At 40.1% G+C, this 27,342-nt stretch overlaps 1 protein-coding gene across 9 annotated transcripts in view; it reads right to left on the minus strand.

Moving 5' to 3' along the window:
• elna (elastin a) overlaps positions 1–27,342 on the minus strand; it is a 49,225-nt gene that overhangs the window by 5,529 nt on the left and 16,354 nt on the right. For 3 of the 9 annotated variants that reach the window (XM_035680487.1, XM_035680483.1, XM_035680488.1), the window contains 38 exons: positions 18,201–18,251; positions 17,925–17,996; positions 16,712–16,741; positions 15,575–15,628; positions 15,068–15,139; positions 14,536–14,583; positions 14,341–14,403; positions 13,793–13,825; positions 13,634–13,708; positions 12,457–12,498; positions 12,278–12,358; positions 12,142–12,192; positions 11,931–11,993; positions 11,753–11,788; positions 11,405–11,608; positions 9,893–9,967; positions 9,751–9,783; positions 9,427–9,504; positions 9,272–9,310; positions 8,670–8,780; positions 8,385–8,507; positions 8,083–8,205; positions 7,644–7,760; positions 7,388–7,444; positions 6,013–6,132; positions 5,900–5,935; positions 5,480–5,530; positions 3,529–3,531; positions 3,411–3,437; positions 3,296–3,310; positions 3,153–3,182; positions 3,036–3,062; positions 2,791–2,838; positions 1,554–1,613; positions 1,393–1,467; positions 1,200–1,253; positions 909–944; positions 571–639 (listed from right to left, as the gene is read on the minus strand). In XM_035680487.1, the coding sequence (XP_035536380.1) occupies positions 571–639; positions 909–944; positions 1,200–1,253; positions 1,393–1,467; positions 1,554–1,613; positions 2,791–2,838; positions 3,036–3,062; positions 3,153–3,182; positions 3,296–3,310; positions 3,411–3,437; positions 3,529–3,531; positions 5,480–5,530; positions 5,900–5,935; positions 6,013–6,132; positions 7,388–7,444; positions 7,644–7,760; positions 8,083–8,205; positions 8,385–8,507; positions 8,670–8,780; positions 9,272–9,310; positions 9,427–9,504; positions 9,751–9,783; positions 9,893–9,967; positions 11,405–11,608; positions 11,753–11,788; positions 11,931–11,993; positions 12,142–12,192; positions 12,278–12,358; positions 12,457–12,498; positions 13,634–13,708; positions 13,793–13,825; positions 14,341–14,403; positions 14,536–14,583; positions 15,068–15,139; positions 15,575–15,628; positions 16,712–16,741; positions 17,925–17,996; positions 18,201–18,251 (2,382 nt within the window). The remainder of the gene's footprint in view (positions 1–570; positions 640–908; positions 945–1,199; positions 1,254–1,392; positions 1,468–1,553; positions 1,614–2,790; positions 2,839–3,035; positions 3,063–3,152; positions 3,183–3,295; positions 3,311–3,410; positions 3,438–3,528; positions 3,532–5,479; positions 5,531–5,899; positions 5,936–6,012; positions 6,133–7,387; positions 7,445–7,643; positions 7,761–8,082; positions 8,206–8,384; positions 8,508–8,669; positions 8,781–9,271; positions 9,311–9,426; positions 9,505–9,750; positions 9,784–9,892; positions 9,968–11,404; positions 11,609–11,752; positions 11,789–11,930; positions 11,994–12,141; positions 12,193–12,277; positions 12,359–12,456; positions 12,499–13,633; positions 13,709–13,792; positions 13,826–14,340; positions 14,404–14,535; positions 14,584–15,067; positions 15,140–15,574; positions 15,629–16,711; positions 16,742–17,924; positions 17,997–18,200; positions 18,252–27,342) is intronic. The other 6 variants (XM_035680486.1, XM_035680484.1, XM_035680485.1 and 3 more) reach the window with 6 other exon arrangements.

The raw sequence follows: 27,342 nt of genomic DNA on the forward strand, positions 1-27,342 counted from the left end.
TAAACATTTTACAATACCTCTCAGTGTTGGTAGGTCCCACATCGTCTCACACAAATAAAATAACTGTCCCACATTTGGTTTCTAGGGGTCTGGTCCCCCAACTGAAGTGACTTGTGGACCAACTGAGGTCACAATTACAACCTCATCCAAACTTCCTCTGGCAGAGTTTTGCTATTCCAGGGCCAGACTCTCCGGGGGTTTGTTATCTTCAAACAGTCACACTTTGATGTTGTACACAGTATTACAACAACAGTAATCAGTCTCCACCAGGAAATGTGTTGTTGACTTGCTCCATTTACAAACTCCTAACGGTACTGTAACACTGCAGGGATTACTGCCTTTGGTGGAGCTGGATTTTGTACTTTTTTAAAACTACATAACTAATGTGGCAGATTTTCTGCTGCCATTGTTAAACCAAATTAATACATGTGCTTTCTTTATGACTGACTGGAGCCATACAAGCTATGTAGTGCTTCAGTGGCTATAAGCTATACACATTACTATTATTAGTGTTACTTCTATTAAAGGGGCTCACCGCACACATTGTACATTGTGTTCCTGTTACTTTACCTGGTTTGGGTGCTTTAGCTCCACCACCACCTCCTCCCAGTCCAACTGCAGAGGGATACGTCAACCCACCTGTCAGAGAGAGAGAGAGAGAGAGAGAGAGACGGGTTTAGTGACTCTAAATAAACACTGTTTCCACTAAAACCACCAGATTTCCTTAATCAAAGTATCCAGCTAGTCTCTCATTCCTGACTCTATGCCCCAAACACACACTTATCAGATGGCCAATTTTCCTGCACAGGAAGTGCAGTGCGATGGCATCTCTTGACCAACTGTCACTTTGAGCACTGGGCAGAACATTGTGTATTAGTGTGCTCATCCTCCTCTCCTCTCATACATACCCTGGCCATAACCTTGATGATATGGCCTGTATCCCCCTGAATCGTGATGACAGAGAAAAGTAACATTATTGTCTGGTAGGTCAAATCATCTCCCACAGTTTGTGTCAGGGGCTGGCTCATCCAGGAAATGGCATTGATTCAAATATTTTTTAAAAACACGTGGGAAATAAATAAGCAGTAGTTTTACTTTTCATGCTTGGTGTTTCCCCAATAACTGACAGCTCTGTGTTCTTGAAGTCCACAAATAAAGTTTTATTTTACATGTTAAAATAAATGTAGGTGTGCTCTGACCTTGATAACCTCCTGCTGCCAGTGGGATTCCTACTCCACCTCCTGCTCCAGTCACTGCAACAAGACGGCACAACACAACAATGTATGAGTCTCCACATGCAAAAAGTTAAACAAACGTCCCAAAAACATTGGACTACTACTACTACAAACTTTGGATAAACTGAAGCAGAAATACACGCATACAGACACACACCCGGGGGTTTTAACGGCTTTGCTCCAGGAAGCGTTGCAGCTCCGGGTCCAGTGCCGGTACCAGCACCGTAAGGGACTAAAGCACAGAGAGGATAGAAGTAATAGTCTCTGCATTTAGACCTAAAGTCTATAAATGTTAAGCAGACAATATAGAGAACTTGCCTCCATAGGGTCCACCATAGGGATAGCCACCTGCGCCTGGGCCGACACCTACTCCAGTGCCTTCGGAGTGAAAGTGTTAGAAAACTAAAGGTGTGAAGTCACAAGATTTAACAGAAGATTCTCCATTACACTGAGGAATCAAAGCATCTCTAACTACATCTTACTATTAGATTAGCTCAAATCCAAAACCAATCCAGTGAATTGTTTCTTAAATGATTAGATATCTCATTACTTTGAAAACTGAGAAGAATCAAAAAATTATGTTCTCAGGGAAAAACTAAAGACACAAAAATCAATGGATCTCTCTCCTAATTCTGCTTTAAAGAGGAATGTAATAGATTTTACTATCAACTATCATCATTAGTCCATTTAGTTTTCATCAAATCAGTTATAAAATTTATTTATCTTGACAATATCTAATGTTTTAACATTTATTTTACCCCATGCTGTATGATTTTAACCTTAGTGTTCAATGTGTCTTGGTTTGTTTTATTGTCTTATATGGATGCTCCTGCGCTCCCTCTCATGGACAATAAGATTAACTGACATTTGACTGATTGAGTTGAACTAAATGAAATGCAACAAAAAACCTTGGACTTGGTCTAATGTCAATGACAGGTAAAATAGTGCACAGCAGCAAAAAATACCCCAAAACTGCAAACCTGCAGATGCACAAAACTGATGACTTTTCAGTCTGTTGGAGGTATAATTGGGTAAAGAAAGCCTGATGCAGCTTTTCTTTATATATTAACTGCTGCTTTTATCGATTCAAATTGAGTCATTAACTGTCTAAAAAGAATGTGCACAGTAATAAATACAGCCCAGTGTGTGAAAGCATGATCTATTACACTGTTACACTGCTACACTGTATAAGATCATAAAAATTTATTGATAACATCATTAGGATGTTCTGACAAGGCCTGACAGAGCTAAGATGCTGTGTGCTGACTTTGTGGTATTTTAGAAAGAGCTACAAAGGCAACACTGATCCTCTACTCCACAGCAGATAAGGGAAGTTCATTTTATGGCAAAGCAGAATATTCAGTGCCTATATTTACAATTCATTTAATGTCCATTTTATGGTAAATAATTGAGCAAGGTCAACTTAATGATTAGTTAATTCATTGTGAGCCAGAGATAAGGCAGTTCTGCTGCACATTTTATACATTATTATGCAAACTAATCAAGATTTAATTCATGTTCTTGCCTTTTTAAGGTAAATATTTGCCACATTTACCTGGTTTGTATGGTTTAGGTGCTTTGCTTCCTGTGCCGACACCAATACCTGAAAACAGCAGTGTTATTATAATCCCAGACTGCAGCAGGGAGAAACGACCACAGCTGTTGTATTTGCCTTTGTCTCCACCATGCGGTCAGGTAGATGTATCGCATCCCATTAAGTTTCAATAACAAAATATCTCTTTTAAGGGCTAAAAACAACATGGAGTTCTTACATCAATAAAAGTATAAATATTGGCCTACCCCCAGGTTGTTGGCCTCCAGTGGCAACTGAAGGAGAGAAGAGACTAATATGTAAACTGTTTATTTTAAACTGTTGGGAAAAAGAGAAAGAAGAAAGAAAATGATGACTGCTCTTACCACCAGAGGGTAAGGGGACACCTGCTCCACCTGTAACACATGAAATAAATGCACTTAAACATTTGAATACAACCTGTACAAAATACAAAATTTTTATGTGTTCTTTGGTATATTTCAATATGAGAGACTTTTAACATATTTACCAACACTTGAGCCAGCTGTAAATTAAAAAAAGTAGGTACGGTTAAGATACTGTATCTACAGTAATTATATATTCAGGTTAATTAAAAACAATTTCATATGTACTGTACAACTTACAGCTAGGCTGAATAATTCCACCAGAAACTGTAAAAAAAGTCAGAAATAAAGGTACATTAAAACAGGTTAAGACATACAACAGAATAAAATAAAAAGTAAATGTTTATGTTGAACTCACCGCCTGTTTATAACACATCCACGAGCACAAAAACAGAACAAAAAAGGAAGAATTAGTCAGACTGTCTTTTAAAATTAAAAACTGATGTACAGGAAAGAACAAACAGGAACAAAAACAACATAATCCTTTCAGAATAACACAATACAAACATTCAACATGAGGAGAAAATCGTGTTAGACAGCAGACGTACGAAACAACAATCTACTACAAGGTTGTATTCTATAGAGGGGGCTTCACAGCTCATAAAACTGCAGATCAAATGTCACATTATGATCGTGTGAGTTTCATGGCAATATCACAACAATCCCCTGCTGTAGAACCTGAACTGTAACACACAGAAAAAAGTGACTAATTACAAGCATTCATATTGTCAAAACAAACTTTTGCAGTCAAATGTGGAAAGGTGACATTCTAGTATTAATCTATCACTACCTTCTACACATCTTATGGATTTGAAATCACTAAAATATTATAGCTACTACAACGCATGAATGTAATTCATCAAGCACAGTGAGCTGTTAGTAAAAAGGAAAGGAGTGCACAAGACAAGTACTGTTGTGAAAAGAGACAACCTGTGGCCACAACTGACATGATGGGGAAGTGGCAGGGACCAGACAGGCTATATCAATTTCTCTTTCAGCACTACATGAAGCCTGACATTTAAGGATTGCGTGTGTAGCTGTCATATGCAAATGTTCTGGTATCTGTCAGACCACACAATGCTGGTGGCAAAACCCCCAAATTCCCTCATTAGATCCTGTGTAATGCTGAAAGAAGTAATACAATAGTGCCTGTCTTTACAGTCCCGACATGAAGTAGAATACTACGTGGTAAAATTATCCATTTATGTTTTCTACAGTTTACCACAGTATTTGAGAAGATGAACAACTGTTATTAAGGTAAAAATCATAACATTTAAAGGTTATATATATATATGAGATTTTGAACACTAATATAGCAGCAAATAAAGATATTGTGTTGTAATAATGTCCTAAGCAGAAAATCACACCTCCTCTGGGTCTGTAGTAGTCTGTGTCTTGTTTACCTCTCTGGTCTGGCCACGCATATATGTTTTGCACTAACTTAGTGCATGTGAGTCCGTCCATGTGTAACAGTGGAGAGACACTTTAATGTTTTTTTTTTTTTTATCTACGTCTGTAAATTAAGAATTTATTCAAACCAAAGCAGAGCTGACGGTTGTTGGGACAGTGGAGAGACTAATCAAGACAGTTTTGGTTATTTTGTTTGACGTCAGCTGCACTTGTTGCATTCTGTGTATGAAAGCTTTGCCAGTTAAAACACCTTTGTGACAGCTGACATAAAACAAACGATCGTATCATCATTTTCTTACTGATTGGTATCAGCTTTATTGAGCTATATTAAGCCAGTACATCCCTACTACCTTTGTTTCTTGTCCTAATTTTTGTCTTTTCTGTGATGTTACAAATGGAGCGGATGTGATGCGAAAAATATGTTTTGCCACCAAATTCACATCTAACTCTGTGAATTAAAGGTTTATTTCTATTTATTAAACCAGCGTTGGTGACGCACAAAGATGGTTCTGTTGAGTTTGAGATTTAGTTTCTGTCCAGTGTGTTCAACTATTATCTGTGAGGTAAAATCACTGGTTTTGTAATTGGAGCCTGGTAGGATGCAGCCAAAGGTGGTGGGGCTAGCCTTTTGTTAACATTTGGAGAAAGGACTGTGCTTTTAAGATTTAAATCTATTAATATCTCTGGATGCGGCTCAAAACATTGTAGACCTGCAAAACATGTGTTTGAATAAAAAAAGATTGTCTCTTTTGGGCGAAATATCATTCACAATTCACAAATACTGAGTGGACTGTCCCATATTTATGTATATATTTATGTCCCAATTAGATATATATATGTATTAAATACCACAGATTCCACTTCATGGTCAAAGGTTTCATGCAAACTGCAAGTCTTACTGGGCTGTGGGACCTCTGGGGCCTTGCCAGTTTCGGCAATAGGCGTGGGCTCTGCCAAAAAACAACAGGTTCCAGTTTCATCCATTGTTCTTTAAACAGGCGCAGCTTGAGAGCGACTAAAAAAGGCAGAAGCTGTGAGGTAGACCTTGATACTGCCACAGCTGGGAGGCTGTAAGCTAGAGGGGGTCAATAGCTGGTAGCACTAGCAATACAAACAACATATGAGCTTTGTGGGCAGGAAATGTATGAAGAAAATGTAGATGGGATAAAATGATGGCGCAGCACTTGTGTAGTCACCCCAAAACAGAGTGCAAATGGCACTTCTCCCTCTGCTCTCATACGCTGTATATAGATACTGCAAAACATGTGTAAGTGTACAGTAAATGTCCAAGGAAGTGCAGTGTTGGCATTTCACTGTACCTGGTTGAGGGGTTCCAGCGAGACCTATATCCTTTGCTGCAAAAATAATAAAAACATTGTTCATAATGCAATACTTAAAAAAAAAAAAGCTCATCTAAGAAAATAAGCTTTACCTGGTTTTCCAGGAACACCTGCTCCACCTGGTATCACAACAACAGAACCATCTGCACCAACACTGACACCTGTACCTTGAGTAGCTCCTGGCACGGCAAGTCCTGTTCCAGTGACGCCTCCTGTAACACACACAAGAGCAAATTTTATTGCCACTACTATCTGTTACATTACAATACAAACAGCTTATCCTGCTAATATTCTAACAATAAGGTCTCTAATGTCTCAGACTTTTCCCTCTAGAGACTCTTGAGACTCTAGAGAGTTGACATCTTGTTTGATGAAGAGACAACACCAACAGCACATAAGAGCAGCAGAGTTCAATTTAAGGAAGATTCACAGCTACATCTCAAAACCTGTGCGTTCTTCTGTGGAACAATTGGCATCTGTTTCTTCTATAATGTATTTCACTCCGTATGATGGTTGAATATCACTCTGGTCTGGAAAAGAGCCGGGTGTTTACTGTTATTTAACAATATTTGTATGTGTTAGATATGATAATTAATGTTTGTGAATGACAAAAGTTCACCAAACAATTAAATGGCATAACTTATTAGCAGATTAGAACAGCTACCTAAATGTGGTGGAGGGGTTTGCATTGGCAGTAACTCCTGGTTGGGTCACCCAAGGCAAATTGGTTTGAGGAGAATTGACAGAGTTAAATCAGGAAAGTGGCTGACCAGCAGCTCCCATTTGGGACCTTCTCCTACAGCCAGGCCTAAGAAGGGAGCTGGCTGGCGAGTGCCTGATCACCAGGATCACCACTCCTCGATCTACATTCCCTCACCTTCATCAGGGGCTTTTGGTAATGATGAAAAATAACATCACAGATGGTTGAAATTTGTTTTCTTTGCAGGGTGGTTCGGTTCACCAGATGAGGTCAGAAGCTCAGAAGTTGCTCGAACTAGAACTAGTACTAGGCATCCTTTGCACCAGAGGAATCAGGTGAGGTGGTTGAGGTTCCCTTTGAAGTGTTCCAGTTACATCCAACCGGGAGGAGACCAAACTACATATCCTATCTGGCATCGGGAACGCCTCAGGATCCCCCAGGAAGAACTGGAGGAAAAGGCTAGGGGGGATTATTTATGGGCTACCATATGTAGGATAGAAATGGTCTTCCAAATGGTTACAGCAAATGCTGCATGGCTGCACGGTCACAGCTGTCACCTGTATGATTTATTACATGTTATACCCCTCTTCCTGTTTTTCCATTTATCCTGTCACTATAAAAAAAAAGGTCTATTGTCATTGTCTAACTAAATGTATATAATAGACCCTCATCAATATCTTTATCCAAACATTTACCTTTGATTTTGTACACTGGTGAAATAAAAATACTTCTTCTTCCATCTTTACATACACATGCACATGCAATACCTTGAGTCCCAACCCCTCCGTGTACAACTCCTGTCCCTCCAGCTCCTCCTGTAACACCTGATTTAGGGATTATGGGAAAGTTGGATAAATTGTACAATATCCTAATATTAAACATTAAACAACTATTAGCATCAGTACATACCCAAGGTGAATACAATAACATAAAGATTTGTAATTATATCCTATCTTTAAGTTAAGTTATACACCATTAAATGTTTCTGAGTGTTGTGTGTGTTTGTGTGCTTATTCATTATACCGTATTTCGCAGCTTTTGCGGCAGCAGAGTATTGTCCCCCTCCTAGTCCACCAGGAACTCCTCCTGCTCCTCCCAGTCCTCCTGTTCCTAACCCTGCTCCAGCTCCTCCTGCCACTCCTAATTAAGGGAAAGTTTACTAGTAAGTCTACAGTTAATAAATACGATGAGATAAAGTAATCAGTAATATAATAATTGTAAAGTTCCTATCAGAATTGCATTTTTATCCTAACATTGTGTCCTGCCTATTAAAATCAGTTTATACACAAGATGAATACAATCTTATACCAACTAGATTAAGATAAAGTCAGTGAGAAAAAATATTTGTAATTATTGGAATTTAAGTTACACTATTACACTATTACATTATACACTATTAATTGGTTCTGAATGGGTGATATATTTGTGTATGTATGCTTTTAATTAATTAAATTAATTATACCATATTTAGCAGCTTTTGCAGCAGCAGAGTATTGTCCACCTCCTAGTCCACCAGGAACTCCTCCTGCACCTGTTCCTAACCCTGCTCCTGTTCCTAACCCTGCTCCAGCTCCTCCTGCCACTCCTGATTAAGGGAAATGGAGCAGGTCACATTAGTTTACAGTTAATAAATACGATGAGATAAAGTGAGTAAACAAGTAGATTTGTATTTATTTAAAATTGTAAAGTTCCTATCAGAATGATTATTAATTAGTTCAAAATGTGTGATATTTGTATATTTGTGTTAGTGTGATTATTTATTACCATATTTAGCAGCTTTTGCAGCAGCAGAGTATTGTCCGCCTCCTAGTCCTCCAGGAACTCCTAATGCACCTGTTCCTAACCCTGCTCCTGTTCCTAACCCTGCTCCAGCTCCTCCTGCCACTCCTGATTAAGGGAAATGGAGCAGGTCACATCATTAGTTTACAACTAATAAATAGGATGAGGTTTGTAACTATTAAGAATTGTAAAGTTCCTTTCAGAATGACTATTAATTGGTCTGAATGTGTGATATTTGTATATTCATATTGGTGTGCTTATTTATTATACCATATTTAGCAGCTTTTGCAGCAGCAGAGTATTGTCCTCCTTGTCCTGGTACTCCTCCTCCTCCCCCCAGTACTCCAGTTCCCAGCCCTGCTCCAGCTCCTCCTGGAACGCCTATTTAAGGGAGATAAAGCAGGTTGCATAATTATTTTACACTAATCAAATCTGCAGGTCAGAAATATAGAAATATGGGATAAATAAAAATTACATTAATTTTGTAAGAAAGTGAAAATATATAAACAATAGGCCAATTAGGAACAAACATTATGTCTGTCTCCAACAGTGACTGCTTTGAAAAATTCTGACCCCTGGACAAATGGAGCGACACCTGCAAGCTAGTTCAGGGAGTCGACTCGACATCCCTCACTCTCCATAATCAACTACCAACCACACCCACTATATGATAAACATATCTGTTCTAAGGGAATCAGTAGGAGCTTAGATGCTAAACTCTAACTCTGTAATTGAAGACGCCTGCTCTACCATCTTCTTCTTAATAGCATATCATCTAAGGTCCAGAAAGCATAAACATGATTAAGATGATTGTTCAAATTAGTCAAAAACACAAAAATAATATCAAAAACTACTTAAACAAAACGTCTTACCATACTTCGGGGGTTTGACTCCAGCTCCAGGTCCATAACCTGTGAGGAGGCAACATAATGTGTGTGACTGATAATTCAGCAGAACAAACAGCAGAAGCACTTTCATTGTACAAAACCTTTTGGTCTAAATTATATATATGAACTGAACAACTTACCACCATAGCCAACACCAGGAAGTACCTGTCCTGCTCCCCCTGGAACTCCGCCTCCTCCTAGGCCTGCTCCTGGGACTCCTGTTGGGAAATTAATAAAGAACTAATCTCTCTAGTTATGAATGAAAGATTACAGTTGCCAGAATTTGTCAGCAACCTGTCATTACCATTTTTGAAAACCAAAGTAAATGTATTAATGAATTTAAGGTTCAATTTTCCAAATCTTGTGATTGTAACATTGGATTTATGTAACAACATGTTGTACACCAGTGAGTAGAACAACATAAGAGAAATGGATGACATGGTATTAATTACACTACGTCTCACCATATTTCGGAGGTTTAGCACCGGCTGCCAAAGCTGCAACACAACATGACCGGAATATGTTAGATTAAAAAGTGATAAAGTAGTAGTAAAATATTGTATTCATTGCTCATGTAGATGTAGTAGTCTGCGGGGGACTGCTTACATCCATATCCTGGTAAAAATGGGACTCTTCCAGGAATTGCTCCTCCACCTGGAACTACCCCTGCACCACCTGGACCTTTAATACAAGAATGAATCATTTAATCATGTACACTGACTTCAATCACTACGTAAAATGTAAAATGCATTCGTTTCCATTGATAGTTTTTTTTTCCAGAGACTGAATTCCAGTTACCATATTTAGCAGCTTTAGCAGCAGCAGAGTATCCTCCTCCCAGTCCTGTGCCTCCCAGTCCTGTTCCTCCCAATCCTGTGCCTCCCAGTCCTGTTCCTCCTCCTCCTGTTCCTCCTAGTCCTCCTGCGCCTGTGGAAGACAAATGTCTGTCTGCTTAAAGCTGGTGGTATCTAATATACTACATAAGACTATTGCTTGTGATTCAATCCCAGCAGGTTTCTTTTATAGTTTACGACCTGCTCTTTGGTATTCTCTGCCTCATATACATCACAGGGCGCTGTGGCCAACCACAGGAACCACATAACGTAAAGTTCTGAGATTTGACAACAGTTATAATTACCATATTTAGCTGCTTTGGCAGCAGCAGAGTGTCCTCCTGCTCCTCCCAATCCTCCTGCTCCTCCCAGTCCTCCTGTTCCTCCTAATGCTCCTGTTCCTCCCTGTCCTCCTGTTCCTCCCTGTCCCCCTACTCCTGTGGAAAGCAAGTATAAAGAAGCAGCTCAAATCACATTCATCCATTTGTGCAGGCAAAAATAATGTGTACATGTTTTTTTTAATGCATTGTAAATAATATGTAATAGTTTTTATATGATTAGGGAATGAACAATGGTCTTTGGGGAAATATAGCTTAGAGAGTGTGTTTTAGCTGTGGTATTCAGGAGGGAACACACCAGCATCATGCACTTTTTTACCACAGTGAATGTTTGTTTGGTTGCTTGTTCAGCAAGCAACAGTGCAAGAGAAGACACATGTTTGTAATTTAGATAAGGAGGAGATTTTAGGGTTGTTGTTGCTGTCTAACTCAGTCAGTATGATCTTCTCTGACAATAGAAAGGTGATGTTACTACAAATATGGTTTAAAAAGTGAGTTTATTGACTGCATGGAAACAAGTTAATCATCAACGTAGTATATATAGTATCTGTATAACACATCCTAATTAATTAGGTAATGCCTTTGAGATTAGAGACTAGAGTAAAGCAAACAATTGGACTGAATTGTATCTTTAGTTGACAAATAAAAATCTCATACCATATTTAGCAGCTTTAGCAGCAGCAGAATATCCTCCACCTCCTCCCAGTCCTCCATATCCTCCTGTTCCTAACTGTCCTCCTTGTCCTCCGTATCCTCCTGCTCCTAACTGTCCTCCTTGTCCTCCATATACTCCTGCTCCTAACTGTCCTCCTGTCCCTCCTTGTCCTTCAGTGTATGTGGTCAAGGGAAACCAAGATAAAACATAATAAAAACACAACACAAATTTCACAGTGCAAAACATTGTTAAGTTCATAAAGTGCATATGATAAGACATTTATACACCATACCATATTTAGCAGCTTTAGCTGCTGGTAAATATCCACCAAACCCTGGTAATCCTGGAACTCCTCCTGGTACTCCAATTGGTGCACCTCCTGGTACTCCTCCCGGTACTCCTCCCGGTACTCCTCCCGGTACTCCTCCTGGTACTCCTCCTGGTACTCCTCCTGGTACACCCCCTGGTACTCCTCCTGGTACACCCCCTGGTATTCCTGTCCAGGGAACACCAGAAGAACCAACAGGTTGATATAAACGGAGAGGTTCTTATTTAAGGGAATATAAGTACTAAAGATTTTAAACCGACTCACAGACTGAGTGAATAGGTTGCGTAAAAAAAGATGTGAAAAAGTTCTCACCATATTTAGCAGCCTTGGACGCAGCTCCATATCCTGCTGTAAAATATTCAAAGATAAAGAAGCATGTATGATACTTTTACAACTAAAATACATAGTAAAATACAGAGAGAATGGCAATGAAAGTACATTTCTTTTTTAACCCATGCTAGTAAGGCTTAAGGATTGCTATATATTATACCTCCTGCCACCTGCCCTGGATACAGTCCACCAGTGCCACCAACACCTCCAGCACCACCGTAACCTGGAGCAGAGAACACAGATTTACGTACATATATACAAATACAAGACACAAATACATCCCAAACTGATAATACACAACTTGCATTGTGTTTGTCTAGACAGGACAGCATTGTCTAAGCATTGTCTTGCTAATGAATGTGGTAGGATACCATATTTGGCAGCTTTAGCCTGAGCAGGTGAGATGACCCCGGGCCCCACACCTGCATAAAGACAAAAATACGTCATTTTTTGTTTTTCATCTTTCTGCTCCATATCAGTTAACAGTTTGTAAACATACACACACACCAGTTCCAACAGGATAACCAGGCCTTGATCCAACTTGTCCTCCTGGAAGTCCAACCCCACCATTACCAAAGCTGCCATAACCTGAAACATTATAATGTGACACATCTTTAATCCCGGGATTTAAAGGGATGCCAGTTACACCAACTATTTGAAAAAAAAAAGTAAAAGTGTATTTGTACCATAAGGTACTTTTCCACCTCCAGGTTTTGCTCCTTGGCCACCTAAAGAGATAAACAAACCCTTGAGACATTGATGCTAAAATAAACCATCTGTGACATTGCTCATACATTAAAATGCAGTTTAATTGTTTTGAAATGTGTGGAAACAGCTGTAATCCAGCTGTTATCCATTGAAGAGGTTAGTGGGTCCCAGTAAAAGTTAAGATTTAAGGCAAATAGTTCATTGTTACAGCAGAACTATGCTGTTTAGTTTGTGAACATCTAAGTTTGCTGCATTTTTTGCACAATTGTAGCACCAGAAAGTGTCTCACATAATTGTTTTATTCATTAATTTGCTCACTTAACTATGGTTAACCTACATTATAACAAAGACTTCATTCAGTTGCCTCCTGATTGCAGTGTTGCTGAACCTGTGGTGTCCAAATAACCCGTATCACACAGTCATTTGAAAATTATCAATCTGCAAACCGTGTCATAATTCTCATTTACAAATGAACAGTATAATAATAATTTAAGCCATTTTATACATAATCCTTGGAATCCATGGAATCCATGCAATATGTTGTTTAAACCTTGTAATTTCAATATTACTGAAGATCATTATCTCCTCTTAACTATCAAATATAGAAAAAAATGCCTGAAAATAACCAATTAGAGTATGTTTAAGACAGAAATTACATTTCAGTGATTATACCGTCTTCATTATGTGAGGACAATGATACATATTAGAGAAAAAGAAAAGTAGTAAGAAAATAATTATGCAAATAATGATCCCCAGATGGACATCGGTGAGTTGGTGCTTTACTCTATTGCAGAAAAGTTTAGTAGCGGCGTTTGGGACTGTCTCATCTTCTGTAGGAGGTAGCACAGTAGCATTGCTGTGGTAATCTCTACAAAGCAGGCAAAGGAGGCAGTGTTCTGCTTTTGGAGCAATCGGGGGCCCCAAAGACAGAAATCTCTCTCTAGAATCAACCAGTGATAAACCCACCATAGAAAACCATAGGGCGGTACCCATAGAAGTGCCCATTGGTTATCAGGCCATAAGGCGAGTAAGACTGTCTGTATGCTGGAGAAAGAAGAACTGTAACATGGACAAGGTTTAAATACTGAACATATCATATGAAGAGAACAATACAACTTGTAAACAACACAGTAACTGTATAGATTTAGGTCACACCTTGCAGTTTGGGTGATTTGAGGGGGTATCCGTGGAACACTCCTGGCTGCATCGGTCCACCGTAACCGCGACCTCCTGTGACAAAGGAAATACCAATAATGGTGACAAAAACAGAAATATGTTTGTTTGTAATACAGCAATAATCATAAATAAAGTTACCTGCTCCTGGACCTCCTTGTCCTCCCCCTCCGACTGCATAACAGAAATCACATAATCCAATCAGAAGATCAGTTTTGAATGTAAATACCAGCACCACCTAACCCTAACCCTAACCCTAACACACACAGATAACTGAACACTGGCCTGAAAACTACACAGACCCTGTACAACTGTGCAGTACCCTTTGGAAAAGCAGCATACAGACCAATAACATTTTGTATAAACAATGTTCTTTGACAACTTTTCAATTCCTTATTTATTTTTTTATTTTACATATTTTTTCGTTTACCTTTTGTTTTTCTATGTGTTCCTTTTACGATATCTTTGTATTATTGTTTATTGACAAATTTTGTAAATGTGTATTATTTTTTTCTATTGTTTCACCTTTGTATTGTTCCCTATGTTTTAGTTTTTTAAATAAAGGCAAGAAAAATAGTGCTCATATAGGAAAAAGCAAAAAAAAAAATCATGTAATTTAAGTGTCATTCAATGGCAATGAAAGAAATTCAAAATCAGCCAACACTCATGAGTAAAAAACTAAACCATACTTGATTTAGGATTCAGGTCGGTGCCAGTGGCCACCCCAGGCAGGACTCCACGTCCACCAAACCCTGAAGAATCCATAAATAACCAAAAAACAAGCCACATTAAATCCTTGTACAATACTTGGTTGCAAAAACACCATTCACACGATGAAACACTTGAGAAATTGTGTCTGAGATCAATCAATGAAAGAGACAAACCTTTTCCTGGCACCAGGCCACCTTGGTAAAGTCCAGGCACATCGACACCTGCCACAGCCAATGAGAGGATATTACCGCACTTCTGCATCCACATTAAAACATGTGGAAGAGATCTTTCATGCAACAATTTATGAGCAGGAAATGTATTTGCCTGTCAATCATTAAACACTACTACAAAAAATACCAGACAGGACGCAGCACAGCTGGCGTCTTACAAAATTGGCTACTTGTTAGCTTATTTATTGATTCATTGACATTAGTGAAATCCTCTATTAAGGAAACATCTTAATGGCACTGCTGTGTTTAAAGTACAATATGAATAAAGCTGAGTTTATTTTAGTTGCAGTACGGTATGTAGATTCTGTTTACACATACAGACTTCGATTTATAAACAAAAGGCTTTTAATTTTGCCGATAATTAGCATATTTTTTCAGAAGACTTCCAGCCACAACGAACATCGGCTACATGCAATGGAAAATGAATTTGATCTGGTTCTGCTGCTTAGTGAGTTTATTGTTGAGTCTACAAGACCTGGCACTTTGGCAGCTTTCTTTCCAGCACCACCGGCCCCTCCTGGAAGGCCTGTCTGAGGAATAACAGGTGCTGGAAAAAAGATTAAACGTTACTTGGCTCATCGAACAACGTATGACAAATATACAGTGTGAAAAACATAAGCACATCTTTCTTGTCCAAGTGCTGAGTCCAAACAACTGTAACTGTGATCCCTGCCTCCCAAAGACTCACACCACTGTTAACTGCCCTCTTTAAAATTTTTACTTTATTACGTTCAAAGAAGTCTTGTGTTCGTAGCCCAAGATGGCTCCTCGTCAGAGAAATCAGCTCCACTGTACCTGACAAAGAGGGGTATGAAATGTTGTACTTGTCCTAAAATATTAAAGTTAAGCATTTTAAAGGGAATGGTTAACAGTGTTGTGAGTCCTTGGGAGGCAGAAATCACAGTATGACAAGTAAAAAAAGTGCAAAATAAAATAAAAACTGAGAAAATGGGCAGAATGATGTGTTGATTGTGTGTCTTGCCTCCAGCGGGCACTGCAGGTCCAGTTCCTGTACCTCCAGGACCTCCTCCTGTCCCTGATTGAATGTCAAGTGCACACATATAAATATAACATAGAAATAGACAGTGTCAGGTTTGAGGTTGTACTCACATTCACTTAAACTGGAGGCATTAACGCATGTGTAAACATGAGAGTAACCTTACAACTCAAGTATTCTACAGTTGTACCTCCCATGACCACTAGAGGGCCCTGTGATACTGAAAAAGGGGAAATGAGCAGGTGTGTCTTGTGTCAGACTTGACCTCTCCAGCAAGGAGCCAGATCCTTAGACTGCCCATTGGTATTGAGAGCTGCTAATCTGGCCCTACTAGTCTGTCATCACCCCATGATCAAAAGCAACATGGCTGACTTTTAATCTAATCAGGAGAGGCAGCCAGCATGCATGGCATTTGCCTTGCCTCATCAAATGCCTCATTTCTTTGGCTATCCCCTCGTGCAGGAAATGAGCTGTCAGCTTCGCTTGTAAGGGAGCTTGGCAGCAGAATAAACCACATTGCTTTATTTGTTTAAACTTTTTAACATTTTTAATCTTACGTTCCCCATACTTTGCCGGACAGACATTGCGCACTGCTTGTAAGTATGTGGCCTGGGAGATTTGGTGAGGAAAGGTTTGGCAAGGGAATGCTTTGTTTTATCTGTGCTCTTTCGGAGGAATTAATTGTTATTTTGAGCATCATGAAAAAAAAGTACAGACTGATCCAAGGGACCGAAGGTTTGTCACTGCCAACCAATACTTAAAAATAGGCTGTTTGCCATAGTGCCGCTCAGGCAATGATTGGGCCCTCCTGAGTCCAATGCTTAATCAGGCTGCCTAATTAAAAGCAAATCATGTCCACATACACAGCACAGGCTTTAAGGTCACACTGGGTTCTGCTGAAGTTGAAACTCTCCAAGGTTTGCAGGTACGTGATAAAAATGTACATGTGTTTGCCAAACAGTGTTTTTCATGCTGAGTTACCATTAATGCAAAACATTCATTTTGGCTTTCTCATAACATGCAAGCATGCAGATCTATCAGAGATCTAAAAAGCTTTGTGTCAGTATTCAGCACAGTTCAAGTTTGTACAATAGTCTGTGTTCAGGCCAAGAATCACCTTACCTCCATGTGGTAGCAGAGAGCCTCCGGCACCTGTGATCAAGACAACCAGAATATCAGCAGCGTTCGTCCGTATGAGACGTTTAGAGAAAAACCCTCAAGGAAGCTTATCAGAATTATTATGTTTTTTTTAATGTTGTTGTCTCAGCACAACAACAACAACAACTGATTTTAAAGAACCAAGCTGAATATTTGTCCAGTTGATACTCATGATTACTCTAAAGCAGGAGGCAGATGACCAGAAACCATAGTGAAAGCAGTAGTATTTCAGTTAATTATATGATACCTATACGCATAACTCATAGCTTCAATTATTTACTTTCAAGAGCTGGAGGTAATTTGACATAAGGAAGACATAATCTTTCTAAATGGCCATGGCCATTCCACCTCTACAGCGATCTTTCAACACAAGCCAGAAAGAAAATATGAGAACCAAACTTGAATACCTGGAATTTGAGGCATTTTTACTGAAAGGTCAAAACTGAGAGTGGAAAGCCACATAAAATTTCTGCAGCCATCAAAATAAACAACTTAAAATAAGGAAGTGGAACATGATCAATGTCTTCTTCCAACAACCAATATTCCATCACTGAGCTTGATGACCTCCAGTTTCCATCACAGTCACTGAGCCAGTTTTTGACTTGAGTTTTATGAAGGAATGCTTGTTTCGAAATTTAGGGAAAAGGGCTCTACTGTTTGTGATGTCTCTGCTTGTTGTTGAGTCTAATGGAATCATCCATAAACAAAAGATGCCATAAATCAAACCTACAGTAAATAACTGACACACATATGAATCTTACATAGCTATTAAAATAATAAGCAATAAACCATTGTCTATTTTCTAATGTAACGAATATCTCTAAAAATCATAGTTTTGAAATACAATCATGCACACATTGGGCTTATAAACATGCAAATATGGAGAGATGGTGGAGTGATGGGCTGCCACGTAGCAGCGCTCCAGTAGCATTTATGGGTTAGCTGTCTTGCTCAAGGGCACCTCAACAGTGCCCAGGTGGCGGAAGTCCACACTCAATACTATGGCTCATGCTGGTCCCTACGGACTGAGCTACTCATGGCAAAAGTTTGCAATTATAGATTCAAATACAGAATTTCAACCACTCAAAATAAACCAATTCCCTTCATGGCATCAAAAACAACAATTATCCATTTCTCCATTTACAGTAAACAGATGTTACATTTCTGTCTGCTGTACCTCTTTTGGCAGCCTTCTGTCCAGCTCCTGGGAAAAAGCCCCCAGCACCTCCACCATATCCACCATAACCACCTAAATGAGACAAAGAGGCAAAGGAGAGAGTGTGTGGGATTATTGTATAGTGTAAACTTTCAAACATACATTTCAAAGACATTTAAACGTTTGGTGCTTGTGAAACTGACTGAAAATGTGAGAATATAATGTTCTAACCTAACTGAATGTTACACTTACACACACCACCAGTTCCAGTTTCAGTTCCAGGCTACATGCACTCACCTCCTCCGTGGCCTCCAGTTCCCAGACCACCACCTCCTAGATTGCCATAACCTGGATGGAAGGAAATGACAGACAGGCAGTAGAGCAGAGAGAAATAAATGGAGTGTAATTTCTGTACTAGACATTGTAGATGGGGGCGAGGAGAGTCAAAGAAAAGAAACACGGTTTTCATCACCGTGGCCATAATGAATTACTACTGATTTATTGAGCAGTAATTACCCTTCAATAAAACTAACCCATCACTCATCTTTCATCAAAACATTCTCCAGGACCTGCAAGTATGACATACTGTGCATATGAAAAAAAAATAAAGCACATGAAATATGACACAATATCATGTGTGCTTCATTAAGTTTGATTGAAAACACTCACATTTATGTTTCTAGAGCCAAGGACTGCACCTTGGGCTCGAGTTGACCCCCACTGACTATGAAACATGATAGACAAAACATCAGAAATTGTTGACCATCTAGTTATACTCTATTCTAAACACTGGAGGGAGCAATCTGTTCTTTCTGAGACCAAAAGCCCCAAACTAATCTATGAGCGGCAAAAACCTTTTGGCTTCGACTTGACGCATGAATTAAGTCATATCCCAGCTTGGGTTTCTGCTTGCTGACAAGAACAAAAAATGTGAGAAGTAGATAGGGAAATGGAAAAAAGTGTGGAAAGAGGAAAGGAAATGGAATAAAATGATCACCACCTGCTCATGGATTGAAAGAGAGTGGGAGATCTTTAACATCAGGAGCCCAAATGGTGTGGGGCCCACTGTACTGTCAATAGCATTTAGAGAATATTAAACTAAATGCTATTTTATCTTAAAACATGCATATCTACAGGAGCCATTACAAGTAAAATAACTGGTGGTGGTGATTATTTTGTGGTAAAAGAATACTTTTAACGGGAGGATTGCATTGCTTTAGTTTAATTTGTAGACTCCTAAAGGAGTGACATATCAAAAATGTCCAAATTAATATAAAAAAGCTACGTTAATACGTCATGAAAACTCAGCCTTACATCGTTTACCTTTAATTTGTCAAACATTCCACAACATAAAACATGCTACAAAGTAATTCAAGTGTAATACGTTTCATTGTATATACAGGATATGGAAAATTGCGTGAAGGCAGGATATTATTCAAATCTAGATTCATTAAGTTGAACTTAAGTATCTCCAGATAACTGCCAAAATGATATATTCCTATTTTCTGGGGCTAACATATGAGACTCCATGTTCTCTGAACTGTATTAAAAGAAGCTGTGAGCTGAACAAGCTCCCCAATCAGAGACAAACATGTTGGAGTAATGACTGTTTTTGAAACAAGAAGAAAGCTGCCAACAAGTTAGTCCACTAAGGAACTTGTTTTCATCAATACTTGCAAGCCAAAAAGTCTGGGGTGAGAGCAGCTAAGCATGGGAAACATGCAACAGAGAGATAGAGAGCGAGAGATCAGACTGGAGGGTGAGAGCTCGGAGTCCGAGCACTCTACAGGGTGCAGGTAATGATACTGACGAGGAGCAGGAATGCGCTGGGAGAGACAGACAGAAAGATGGAAGTGTGGAGTTTCATGACCTAGTCAAAATAAATGTGGGCACTGGCCTTGCCAAGGGCTTGGCAAACAGACTGAGCATGCAATGCGAGCCCAGACGCTAAGCTAAGCGCCCTTGCAATAATCCATCTCCTTCAAAGCTTTCAGCTCCATTCTCCTCGATTGCTCAACCATCCCCAGACACACCTTGAAGTAATAACAACAGTAATCAATTCTTATATAAATCAGACTGAATAGGGCTTTCCCTTTTCCAGTGTCTCTTGCTGACAAAAGGAATCTGTCTTATTTGTCTCATTTTAATCAGCGAGCTCCACATACCATAAAAAATGTTAACGAATTGACAGGAAAACTGACCAAAAAAACAAGATAGTTAGAAGACACTTGGAACACTGCGGATGCCTAAAACCTTTTAAATGACTAAGTCTGGCTTGAAATGTTCCTTTAAAACCGTCCCGTCTGGTCTAGCCTCCAGATCGGTGCGTCTGTCAGTGCGAGTGTTGGAAATATACAGCACAGTCTGCGAAACAGAGAGATTATGCATGTCCCTGGAAGAGAAACATGAAGAGAGAGTGAAGACAGGCAGGACCTGCGCAGACCTTTAGCTTATTCATGCATCATCTAGCCCACCTGTGCTCACATGTGCATGACCCAAACTGGCTCTCTGGCAGTCCTGCTCAGAATCGACCAGCACCTGCCACGTAGAGCTCGACTCTCTGATTTGAGATCAGGAGATGCAGACATGCAGAAGTCCGCCTGAGAGCGAGTGTGTGTCTATGTGTGTGACCATGAGTGTGGGCCTTGGGCAGACATAAGGTTTAGACCAAGAGAAAAAAGGAAAGGAAACTTAATCTTATGTAGTTCTGACATCACTAGACACTGAGAAAATAAAACTGCCCTTGAGTAAAAAATACTACCCTGGAGGTTGTGTATTTTCAGGGTTGAAGTGAGAGAACACGCTAACAAAGTCTGGACCTTTGTCGGTCTCACATTCATCCTCTGATTGTGTATTTGGGTAGATGGAAGTTAGAGATTTAGTACAAAAGCTCTCTGTTTAGCCGTATTTACGCCATCTTGTCAGCTCAAACAAGCATGCTTTTGTTGGACTACTATTATTACAGCACGTCAGCTCACACAAATAGACCTGTCTTAGCTCACACATTATTGGAAGTCTACACCAATGTTGTTTGTTGTCATGAACCACACACATGGAAAGTCTGCACCACAACCCTGATATCAAATCATCGCTTTTCTTTGGTGCTGCTCCCAGTATTTAGTTGATTGCTGACAAGCTGAAGGATTTCTGTACACTTAATGTAGTGGCTAATGTTCTTGGTGACCCTCAAGGCGTAGTAGCCCAAGAGACCACTTGAAATCCCAACTGCCTTTGGACCTTGGACAAGGAACCCCTACAAAAGGTCGAAACTCTTGAATACAAGATGGAAGGGACAGAAACCCAATACGACACAGGAGGGAGGACTGGAGGCCAAGGAAACTGGAAGGTAAGTGATGCAGGACTGCAATGCATCATAGTTTCCTCCATTTAGATGTTCAAAAAAGTGTAACAGAAACATAGTTTACTAGCCAGTTTCCATTCAGAAAGGACCACTGGCTTTCACAGCTGTGCAGTGACAAGTGCACCAGCAGGTTGTGGAGGTGAAATTTGGGATGGTGTGGCAGTGAATATGATTCATTTGTGGTGGCCGGTTTAAAAATGATCTCAGTGAGGGTATACAAGTAAATGCAAGTCTAGACCTTCGCTGACAAAGAAGGAGTCTTGTTTTCAGAGGAATGAAAATGTGATGAGGGACAGGCTGCCACATTCATTGCCTCCTGCTGTAACATGTCATGTGCATTATTTAAACTGGAGACTGACACTGGAATAAAACTGACCAGACAGCGTGGCTAGCCCTTTTAGTCACCAGTCATGTTCTCAAACTCGGCTGGAGTACAAGTGATGGATATGAGCCAGTGTGAACAGAAATATCTGGTTTCAATCTCAAAACTGAAATGTCTTGCTCATGCTCCATTGGGGTTAGCTAAGGTAATCTTCTGTTTCAGAACCAGAGGAATACAAGAGACATTAATCAAAACATTGTCTTCAGCGCTCAGTTTCTTTCTCTTACTCTTGTTCTGCCTGTTTCTCCATCCCTTTCTCTTTTCTCTCGCTCTTTCCTCTCCAAAAGGTGTCAAAGGGGTTGCACCGACCAGACATGAGGTGTTAATAGCAGCAAGCAGAGGAAGCCAAACGTGAGAAGTGAAAGATGGATTTGCTCACTTCTTTCCTTCTCCTCCGTTTTCTTCCCCCTCTCCCCTTCTCTCGACTTTGTGAACCAGCTGGGCCTGGTGAAGGGTTTAATTTAAGAGAGCAAAGAATTCCATGGCAAAGATCCACTGTAACTGACGGCAGACGCGCAGAAAGCAGACTTCGGAGCTGGAGCTCAGGAATGTCCAGGACATTTTGGGACTTGTTTCTCACCGTATTCTTTGTTTTAGCTCAAATTTAAATCAGGCAAGTGGTCTAACAAATGTTTGTTTGAAAAGCCAGGGGTTGAGATACGACTCACATTTCTCTTCAACACTGTTGTCTGAATTGCAAAGCAGTGTCGGTGTGCAAAAATGATGGGAGGGTCATAGAGGAATGATAAATTGTGAGTCTAAATGTTCAGCTAAACACTGGATTTGCTGTACAAACTATCACAAACCATCAAACCACAAACATACATAGAGTAAAGGGAAGTTGCAAGAAGCACAGAGGCGTGCTATGGCAGTGCAAATGCTGCAATTTTCTGTAATGTGATGGAAAATCTTCATGATAACTTCCATCTTCAAAGCTCTCTGTAGGTCCCCAGAGAATCAGCATTACACTGTGATTGACATGCAGATTCTGTTCTTCGGCTGTGGTCCCATATAAATTTTCACTTTGAAAGTTAAGCCCATCATTATGTCCTTCATTGTCATGACACCAGATTTTTATCAGTATCAAATTATCACAGTTTCACTTCCAAGTTGGTGGATGGATTGCATTCTTATGAGGTGACGCAGGACAAGCTGGATGAAAGCAGAATGATGCGAGGTGCTGTAGTGATTCCAGATCGCGTGAGACAAGTGGACACACTGAAGCTCCCCTTGCTTCCTCTCTCCCTCCCTCTCCTGTGACCTCCCCTGCTCCTTGTCACTTCCAGGTTCTCTATGCTGTCAGTCACGGGCACCGAGCTGTGAGAAGCGGGACTAGTCACATGTTGGACTAATTAAGCAGTCACACAGTCACACCACTACACACAAACTCTTTCCCTCTCTGGCTGGTGTGAGCCAGCCGACTTTGGCGGAAAGCCTTTTATTGTTTTCGCTTTCCTTTTCCATGGAGTCATCGACACTATCAATGAGGGGTCACAGAGCCTCAGCCTCCCTCTTTGCCAGATGACCCCAAGAGCACAACTGCCAGAGCTCCTACAGACAAACAAAGAAAGGGTCTAAGGTTGCCTCATTCTCCAACATCTTGGGTTGTGGGGCTGCGTCCAGGTCAAAATCAGTGTAATAAAACTGGACTTCCAAACTGCTACATTAGTGCAGTTAGTCATCGTTGTTATGGGTGGTCTTTTTTTTTGTTTTATGGGGGACATTTGAATCACAGTAAAAAAGAGAATATGCTCTGTTTCGTTATGTGGCAAGCACTTACACTGATGAAGCAACTTTGGTCTCACCAACCCACGCACTTGGGAATCAGAACACACACATCCCTGAGGCGTTGAGCAATCCTTACAAATTTCTCCAAATTAACTGTAACTGTAAAAGTCACCATTACACGTTATGAGGATTACATGCACTGCCACAACAAGGCTGCCTTCCCAGTGACGTCTGCGGCTGTCTGAACTCACCAGCCTGAGTCCTTGTGAGTCTTTCACCTCCACAGACACATGCCTTATTTCAAACACATCTGTGCAAAGACCATTACTGCTGTCCTTTAATTCAAACTGTGCTAATTTGTACACCATGCTTTGCAGCATATCCACTGACTTTGTGATGTCATTGTTTACGCTACAGGTCATACAGAACAGAACATGCTATGCTATGAGCTTTCGAGACGACCAAACAGCTCTCCCTCTTCGCTGTTTCTGTGGGAGCAAAGAGCCTCTGCTATTGTACTTGTTTTATCCACTTTTAAAGGAATGTCACAGTTGCTCTGCCAATACTGAGCCCCTGAATATGTCTGAAGAGTATCCCTAACCCACTGTTCATACCATCGCCCATTTTAGCTTGGCACTCACACTGACAGTATGTACTGTACAGGCATTCAGGCAAGGCAGAAACACACTGCAAGCATTAGAGCATACAGAAGTACACAGATTATCTACATGTGCTCTTAGAGAATCCAATTTTGAAAAAAACCTGCTCGTTTCTAGCAATTATGTTCCATGTCTCGAGAAGTTCAATTGTGCAAATTATCCATAGGGGGAGAAAACCAGTCAACAAACACAGCCTGTGGCCATGGTATGTAAAGTTGGACAGTGTGTTTCCTCTCCCAGATGGTCCACATATGCATCTAACTGCCATTCCTCTGAATACTTTTCTGACAACTCAGGGTTGAGAAAGGAGACTAGTGTTCAACAGGTTGGCTCAACTAAAAAAACATGCATATTGAAGCACATTAGATTCTTTGAGTCAGCTTCAAAAGCATTTTCTTCCGTCATTATAAAGGCTATGATCATTGTGCAGCCATCTGAAGCATTTCACCATGACAAACATATGGGATGCTCTACAAAGGAAAATAAGTGACAGAAATGAATGTGTCATTGACAGGGGAAAATCTATTTACCAAATTATACATTACATGTATGAAGAGGCATTGCCACATGGGCCAGCACATCAGGATACCTATGAGGCCTAAAAGATGAAGTCATTTAAAAAACATTCATCAAGTCATTTAGTGCACCACTGGGTATAGATAAGTGCAGACGCAGTCGCCTAGAATATCTGTCTGTTCCATGAAAGGTCCACGATAGGCCCTTGCTTATCTGAATGGAATAAATGGATATATCCAGCTGGGGACAGCAGAGTGGCTGGTATTGCACTGAAAAACACAGAAATCCAAGGTGTAATAATTTTAGTGGATTTCAGTGTAAAAACGACTGGAAACTCAAGATTTACTTAAACAATAAATACAAGAGAGACACCTTCTGTAGTGACTATTTAAAACTATTGCTTCAAGTTGTAAACCTGCATTACACTTCAGCTCCAACGTCCCAACAACCACTTTGTGTGAATCAATCATCACAAGCCATGTTTCTAACATAACCATATCATGTATGTGAATATGTATTATCAACTTGCATAAAAACATATCCTGTATATCAATCTCTCTCTCTCTTTAACTAACTCTAAAGACAGCATTGTCATTGCTTACTCCATGCCACGAATCAACATAACAGGTCCTCAGATCTAACACTGACTGCAACAAGGTCGTTCAACTGGTGATCTGCGTTGATGGACTCTGAGGGAAATTAGTGCGCAGAATTTCTCCATCACTACATAAACAACACTTAGGCCGTGATGCCAGATGGACAAAGATAGTGGTCCACGCTCCAGACCTGCTGGCAAACGGAGAAGGGGAGAGGTTGTGAGAGCATGCCAAGGGGTGGCTGATCAACTAACATGGGGGAAAAAATCACCTTGGTGGTAACAGGTTTACTAGAGAACGGCCGTGCAAATATGACACAGAACATGCTGGTGGAAGTCTGGGGAGCTGTTACTGAGTCATAGTGAGTATCAGTATCAGTTCAATCTGGGGAAAAATACCACAGTTAGAAACTGTAATGTGTGGCATGCATGACTGATTAGACACAAATAAAAACTAATAAAGCCCTTATCTTATCTTGCTTTATGACAATGTAATTTTAATTCTTGAGATGAATTTGTGAGATTATTGAAGACGTTAACAACAACATCTGGTGACATCATCCAAGATAAATTGTTTGGGAAGCAATAGGCATTTCCAATGTGAACAAACAAGCTGTGTTGGCTGTGGATATTGGGTGGGCTGAGTCGAGTGCGGGGGCGTTGATTTTACTCTGAAGGCACTTCAGGTTCCAAGATATTGCAAGCTTGATGTCGAGACTCAGTATAGAACAATTTGACAAGAAGGGAAAGATAAGTGGCTACAAATAGATCAAAATGTCATATTTCACATAGTTCTTGTGTCTGAATAAGCAGCACGTAATTTATGGTGTGTGTCTGTGTATGTTTGTCTGTGTGCTGGAAGAATTACTGTACGTCCCCAAATCAATGACAGGATACATATTTAGTATTTATGTGTCTGTTTGTGCACATGTGCTCACACTTGTAATGACACACATATAAAGACCTTAAACATATTTACATACACTCACGGTCAGGCACATTCATACGCAGATGCTTTCAGTCTCTGACAGCTCAGAGGACAGGTCTGAGCTTCACTAATGAAAAGCATATGTGGTCTAGGAGACTAAACCTCCTCCAAGCTCATCTTCTTTTGACTAAACATCCTCACCTCAATCTATCAGTCTCCTTTCTTCCAGCAAGCTTTCTAAGCATGTGTGTTGCAAGAATGAAAGTGTATATAATGTGTGTGTTTGTGAGTGGTGGTGTACGCGTTTGACATATACAGTATATACGATATGTTCACAAGAGTTATTGGTCCTTTCCGTTCTTCTTGCTTCACCCTGTCTCTTCTCTGTCCTCCCCATATCCATCTATCTTTCCATTTCTCTCCCTTTCCTCACTCTTCCTGTTGTGAAGCAGACAAGTACACTTTGTGCTTCTTCAAACAGTGACCCTGATATGAACCAGAGGGATTGAAGAACCAAAAGAATCAGGTGTGTTGGTGGGTCGTGCATCTTAAATTGCAGAAGAGGTGGACTTAATATTCAAAATGACCAAAGTTTGTACTGTAACAAAACATTGTTCTTGGTAACTGTAGAAACATTTCTAAAACAAGTCAAGTACAGGCCACAGTCTGTGAGCACTCAAAACCACCAAAGCTACAACTCTCTGTTCTACCACAGGTTGGTCTGTCATCACAAGTCATAGGATCAGATTTCATCATTCAAAACAAAACAACCCGCAGAGACATGTTGCTGCATTGACCGATGTCATCCATCATCTAAACTGATATATGTTTTGCAGTTTTTCCAAGCATGATTTTATCTTGTGCCTAATTGTTGGGACTATTATCACTATTACTATTACTTCACATTGTTATGTTTATTCAGTGGCAGAGAAGAGCCAAAATAAAGGTGAGATAGAGTAAGATAGATAAGAAGTGGGGACTATAAACACTCAGTTAAGAGTTTATTTGGTTTAATGATCTAATACTAGCTGTAGAGAGTGGACTGTATATACATATAAGTTTTTTTTTTGCATAATTAGACAGGACAGCTGAAAGATGCCAATATGGTTGACCCAAACCCATGGCCTTCAGCAAGGACTCAGCCTTGATACATGATACTTGATACCGGCTGAGCTACCAGGGCGCCCCCAACACAACTGTTTTATTATCTCTGAGTCTGACCACCATGTAGAAAAAGAGTAGGGTTGAAGTAATACTCTTCATGAAATGA

The sequence above is a fragment of the Morone saxatilis genome, unplaced genomic scaffold, assembly GCF_004916995.1.
Source record: "Morone saxatilis isolate NCDOM2014 unplaced genomic scaffold, NCSU_SB_2.0 Contig8, whole genome shotgun sequence".
Lineage (NCBI taxonomy): Eukaryota > Metazoa > Chordata > Actinopteri > Moronidae > Morone > Morone saxatilis.